The sequence below is a fragment of the Canis aureus genome, chromosome 2 (assembly GCF_053574225.1).
Source record: "Canis aureus isolate CA01 chromosome 2, VMU_Caureus_v.1.0, whole genome shotgun sequence".
Lineage (NCBI taxonomy): Eukaryota > Metazoa > Chordata > Mammalia > Carnivora > Canidae > Canis > Canis aureus.
The window spans coordinates 37,183,227-37,189,726 of record NC_135612.1 but is presented as its reverse complement, the minus strand read 5'-3'; the positions used below and the strand labels follow the sequence as shown (position 1 = coordinate 37,189,726).

At 53.7% G+C, this 6,500-nt stretch overlaps 1 protein-coding gene across 1 annotated transcript; it reads right to left on the bottom strand.

Annotated features, from left to right (window-relative positions):
• Positions 1-1,594: 1,594 nt before the first annotated feature.
• On the bottom strand, positions 1,595-5,785 carry MAGEL2 (MAGE family member L2). Its single transcript, XM_077868714.1, has one exon. It carries the CDS (start codon positions 5,616-5,618, stop codon positions 2,058-2,060), a length of 3,561 nt encoding a protein of 1,186 aa, XP_077724840.1. The 5' UTR covers positions 5,619-5,785; the 3' UTR covers positions 1,595-2,057.
• Between the last annotated feature and the right edge of the window lie 715 nt (positions 5,786-6,500).

Here is a 6,500-nt window from a genome sequence, read left to right as displayed (position 1 = left end):
TTGCTATCCCAGAAAAAAAAAACCTCTTTTGAGGATAGTTCTCAGCTGGGGTAGTGCAGTTGGTTTCATGGGGCATTAGTTGTCAACATAAGTAAAGATGGATTTTGGCCAGAAACCCAGTACTTGCTGACCCAAGAAGTTTACAAGAAACTCCCCCTGCATTTATGGAGAATCTAGCCACTTGGACAACTTGCCAAAGATCCCTTACAGACAAGCAGCTTCTCTAGTGGGGCCAGCTGCACTAGAAAGCTCAGCTCTGTGTGTGCTGGGAATGGACTCTGCTTCATATAGGTTCATCTCCTAATGCAGGTGCTCAGCTTCCCAAGTGCCAGTGGATTGAATTGGCAATGATCACCTTGTCTTATGATATAAGAGAAAAGAAGGCATGTTTGGGCACAGATTCCAGTAAAATTATGGGCAAAGGTTATGAAGCAAGTAGTAAGCACAACCCCGGTATTTAGGGTCTGACTCTGAGAACTAGGGCTCTGGCTATAAAGTGCAGCTGCCCAAGCAAATGTCTGAACCAGGACATGCCACTAGGTGGCAGAAGAATTCCACTATCACTATTTACCTTGTATCTGGAATTTAATCTTTACCCAGATAAGGGGGCTTTAGGGGAGGATTCTTGATCTATATGGGTCAGGAGAGGTGGCTGCAGTGCAGATGATCCCGATCCATATGAAGAGAGCAGTAACTTCAGGAAAGTCTTCCTGTGTACACCACTCTGGTTTGTGCATGAATTTCTTTCCCCAAAGCACTCAGGTGGATTCAGTCCTTGGTTGTCTTCCCTCCCACACCAGTTCCACACCCAGGAGTTGACTATAGTTATTTAGGAATCCTCAGAGATTATCAGCTAACTTCCCCTGTATGTTAGGATTTATGCCCCCCTACCCAACCAGGAACCTCCTGGTTGCCTCCCCCTTAAACCTCCATGTCAGTAGTAATGCATCTCCCTCCTTTTCCACCACTACCTGTGATCTGCAGGATCCCAGTGCATCCCCGTGTTTTCTTTACCCTGTTATAAGTCTAGATGTTTTTCAAGGAAAATTTCCATCTCAGTATCAGTGTGTTGATGAAACCCGCAACTCCTGAGCCGCTGGACACCTACCATGGGCCCCATAACTGACAAATACCCCATTGGCTAATTGATCCACGTAGCTGAGAAACCTGGATACTTGTGGTGTGCTGCAAGAAGATCGTCCTCCTTCCCCATGTAACCTTAAGGAGAAAAGTCTGCTTCAAATTGCAACTTAATAATCTGTGCCATTCAATTAATCTGTGGAGGTCTTACACACTCATCTACAAAATGGGAATAATAATCCCCACTTTGAAGCACTATTGTGAGGATTAAATAAGATGAGGTATACAGGTTCTTTCTGATTCAGCCTCCCTGACTTGTGAAGTTTTACTTTTAAATTAAGGACATCTTCACAATCATTGCATCATTATGATGAATATAGGACTGTCCTTGGGAAAGGCTCATTACTGTGGTTTCTATCACTGGTAGTAATCTTGATGTTTAAGTCTATTTAGAGAATATGGTAAAACTTGGCTCCTAGTCATCTAGAGTAAAAATGAGAATAAAGACAAACACTTTCATGTTATGCTGAAAGTATATTTATATATATAGATATAGATATTTATTTTTCTGCAGACAGCTTTTACTGATGAGTCATTTTAATGTTCAAAGAACAGACTATTTCAATACTACATAATCTGTACCAGAATGAGATGGATAGCTTCTCAATTCATTTCACAAAGCCAGCACAACTCTGATACCAAAACATAACAATTATAACACAAAACAGAGAATCACAGATCTCACTTAAAAATACAGATGCCAAAATACCAAATAGAACAGTAGCCAATTGAAATCAACACCACATGAAAATGTACAAAGCTTTGGCAGATACCAAGTTGATCCAAATTGAAATCCAAACTTACACACATAGAACCGGAACATAAACACCAGAAACAAAAGGCCCCCCCCACCCCACCCTGTCAGTGGCCTCTGGCCAGGAACCCAAAGGAATGAGATATCTGCAGAAGGAACCACATTAGCGGGGAGGGGAACTGCTGGTGGGGTCACCGGCATTATCACCGGATCCAGGCTCATCCTCATCCAAATCTTCAGCCTCACACTCTGCCAGCGCTTCAAAGTACTGCAAAGGCCAGCACCGTGGATCTCTCTTATGGAGCTTGGCCAAAAACCTCAAAACAAGCATCTTGCTGGTTTCTAGGAATGCTCGGGGGCCCCAGAGGAATTCATATTCTGCTGGCTCAGTATAGGGGATTCGTCTGTACTCTAGGTACTTCTGCCTTACAAATACTTCAGTGATGAGTTTCTTTGTATTTCCGAAGAGAGCATGTGTCTCTCGGACATCCAACCCAAGCCTGTACAGAAAACTAAAGATCATGTCCTCCCTGACACAATTGCCTTTCATAAAAATGAGACTCAGGACCACCATCAGGAGACCTAACTTGGGCCTGTCTAAATAGGATGCCACTGGTTCACCCCTATGGTGTCCCAGCTTGTTGATGATAATATAAGAGTGGTTTTCAGGATCAATTTCTTTCAATTGATAACCAAAGACACACTCCAGCTTATTGTTGGCACGATTGATGATATCCAAGCACTCATCTTTATATTCACGGATGATGAATTTCACCATCTCTGAGCGCTTAATGGGCACCTTGGCTTGGTCCTTGACCAAGAGGAACTGCACCAATGCATTTGCTCTCTCATCCAAGGGAGACAATGGCTGAGTCTCCAACTTGGGGTCATTCTGGGTGACACCAAATCCCTGAGAGAGATTGGTGAACTCAGAGATAATCAGGGGCTGAGGGCTACCTGGGCTTTCCCAGAGACCCAGGGCCCTGGAAGTGCTTGGGCCCTCCCAGGCACTCAGAGCCCAAGTTGTGCTGGGTCCTTCCCAGCCACTCAGGATGCGGGAGGTGCTCGGGCCCTCCCAGCCACTCAGGCCACGGGAGGTACTCGGGCCCTCCCAGTCACCAAGGACCTGGATAGAGTTTTCAACCTCCCAGTCATTCAAGTTCAGATTTTCCCAGGGTCTTGGTGCCTGCCAGTCACGCAGGGGCAGCATTTGGCCACTGCTGTCCTCTTCAGTATTCAGATGTTTCTTCTTCCGAGTGGCTTTTCCAGAGCGACGGGGAGGCTCAGCAGGGGTCTTCGAGGCCTCTTGAGTAGTGGCCATTGCCTTGGGGGCAGCTGCCGTAGCCATCAGGATGGTAGGCACTGCCTGGGATGCTTTTGAAGCATTCACACTGGGTTGTGGAACCCATGGAACTGCAGGCAGGGCCTCCATGCAGGCAAATGGATCCTGCAGAGCAAGTGGCAGTGACTTTGGGGTCTCTGAGGGCGCAGATGGGCCCTGAAAGGCATTAGAAGAGGCAGGCTGGAACCGGGAGGTAGTTGGAAAGACCCTTGAAGTGGCAGTGAAGGTCTCCGAAGTGGCAGGCAAGTTTTTCCAGGCAGTTGGCAGGTGTGCTCGTGCAGCTGACACTGCCTTTGGAGCACAAAAAGTGGCAGCAAAGATCATGCGATCCTTCGAAGGAGCCCTACGTTCCTTTGAAGAGGTCCTGCGTTCCTTTGAAGAGGTCCTGCGTTCTATTGAGGAGGCCCTGGATTCTCCCGATGGAGTCATCAGTGATTTAGCGGAGCCCATGGGAAAATTTGCTGCCGCTAAGGGAGCTCCGGGCTGGCCCTGCAAGGCTGCTGGGGGGCCTTGCCAGGAGGGCTGGAGTTGCAAGGTGGGCAGCTCTGCTTGCGGGCCCGTGGGCTGGGCCTGCTGGGTGGGTAGCTGGATTTGCAGGGCCTTTTGGGAGGCCGGGACCCCCTGAAAGGGCTGCTCCAGCTGAACCACTGGTGGGCCCTGCCTCTGGGCCTCCTGGGTGGGCACTGGCTGCCAGAACTGCCCAGGGGCCTTGGAAGCCTGCCAGGCAAGAGCCTGGGCTTGCTGCACCTCCTGGAATTCCATCGATGTCGGCAGCTCGTGTGGCACTGGGGCTTGGCCTTTGGGGGCCTGCCAGATGATGGGAGGGCAGTGCACAGCCTGTGGAGCAGACAGGGGGGCCGACAGCACAGCCTGGGGTGCCTGAGGGCCAGCGGGGGGCGCCGTGGGCACCTGTGTTGCTGCTGGAGCAGTGGGCACCTGCGGTGCCGCCCGCACCTGTGGAGCTGCCCGCACCTGCGGGGTGGGCAGCCTAGCCTGCGGTGCCTGCCGCAACGGTGGCGGGGGTGGCAGAGCCTGCCAGAGTGGCGGTGGGGTGGCCAGGACCTGTGGCGCAGGCCGGATGGGCGGCGGTGCCTGGCGGATCAGCGGCGGTGCCTGACGTATCGGGGGCGGGGCCTGGCGCACCGGCGGAGGACCAGGTCGGATGGGTGGTGGGCCCGGGCGGATGGGTGGTGGGCCCTGGCGCACGGGTGGAGGTGCCTGCCAGGCAATGGTCGGAGCCTGCCAGGTGACCTGCGTGGCCTGCCAAGCCAGAGGCGTGGCTTGCCAGCCTTGTGGCGGGGCTTGCCATCCTGGCGAGGTGGCCTGCCAACCCGGGGGTGTGGCCAGCTGCGCCGGCGGGGCCTGCGGGCCCTGGGGAACCTGCGGAGGAGCCCTTATAACCTGAGACTGGATTTGCAGAATCAGAGGCTGAGCCTGTGGGGCCCAAGAAGCCAGAGGCTGAGCAGGTGGGGCCGCTGGCTGCGCCATCGGGGCTCCTGAAGCTGCAGGCGGGGTAATCGGAGCTCTCGAACCTGGAGGATGAATCATCAGGACTCCGGGACCAGGAGGCTTGGCCATCGGGGCTCCCGGAGGCGGAGGCTGGGTCATCAGGGCTCCTGGGGGCGGAGGCTGGGCCATCGGGGCTCCCGGAGCAGGAGGCTGGACCATCAGGACTCCCGGAGTCAGAGGCTGGGCCATCAGGACTCCCGGAGTCGGAGGCTGGGCCATCGGGGTCCCCGGAGGGGGAGGATGGGCCATCGGTGTCCCCGGAGGGGGAGGGTGAGCCATCGGTGTCCCCGGAGGGGGAGGATGCGCCATCGGTGTCCCCGGAGGGGGAGGATGCACCATCGGGGTCCCCGGAGGGGGAGGATGGGCCATCGGGGTCCCCGGAGGGGGAGGGTGGGCCAGCGGGGTCCCTGGAGGGGGAGGGTGGGCCATCGGTGTCCCCGGAGGGGGAGGATGGGCCATCGGGGCTCCGGGAGCTGAAGGATGCATCATCAGGACTCCCGGAGTCGGAGGCTGGGCTATCGGGGCTCCGGGAGGGGGAGGATGGATCATCAGGACTCCGGGAGTCGGAGGCTTGCCCATCGGGCCTCCCAGAGGGGGAGCCTGGACCATCGGGCCCCCAAGGGCTGGAGGTTGGGCCATCGGAGCCACTGGGGTAGGCGGCTGGCCCTGTGGGGCCTCCCAAGCAGGCTGAGGTGCCTGCCAAGCGGCCAGTGAAGCCTGCAAATCAATCGGAGGTGGATCCCAAGGGACTGGTGGAGCCCGAGAGGAGGCGGGCGGAGCCCGCATCAGAACCGTAGGGCGGCTATAGACCGGAGGCTTAGGGGCCTCGGCCGGGGGACTCGAATCACCCAAATTCTTACTTAGCTGCGACATGTCCCTTTGCTCTGACAGCTGGTGGGCCTTTTCCTCCGACAGCTGCTGGGCCTTTTCCTCCAGAGAGAAGAGAATGCCTACGTGGCTGATCAGAGGATCCCTCCCTGCTGACTGGTGAATAGGAAGTAAGTGCCCTTAGCTCTGCAGCTTTCCGCAGTAAGGAGGAGGGGGGAAGGGGGCTCAATCCCGCCCCTTCCCCGCCCCCGACCACCACAAGTGGATAGTGCAGAGGGGCGTCTACCAGAAATCCTGGCTGACACAAGATCCCTTCTCACTCTGTCCAGTCCCCTAATGCAGCCTGGTGAGACTTACCATGGATGAGTTTTCACAGAGGAGTGACAGGAACAGACCTATGTTTTAGAAATCACTGTACTGCAGTATAGAGTAGGAACAGACCACTGGTAACATGGAAGGCATCCATGAGGGGGGAGATGGTGTGGTTTGAGCTCAGATACAGCAAAATCGGAGCCAGAGGATAAAATAAATGCATATATGTATATGAGAGATTCAGGAATCATAATGGGTAGCTATTATAATTTAATGCAAAAGAGATGGAGAACACATATAAGTCTGTCCTGGGAAAGTGGGGAATTACTGGTGTAGTTAATTCTTTTAGGGACACAGTAGGAAGCATGTAGGAAGAGAGATTCATGAGTATTGATTGGGACATGGACATTTGCAGTGCTGTGGGACTGCTAAGGAGAGATGCTCTATAGACCATCTTGTATGATGGCTTCAGATTCAAAAGAAAACTGAAATGGGAGTTAAGGTACTTCTGAACTGTAGGAGTGAATGCAGTTCCAAGAGAAGTGTTTAGAGTGACACGCCTGAGCTATGTCTTGAAGAATACAGACATTTTTAGACACAAGCAGAGAAGAGGAA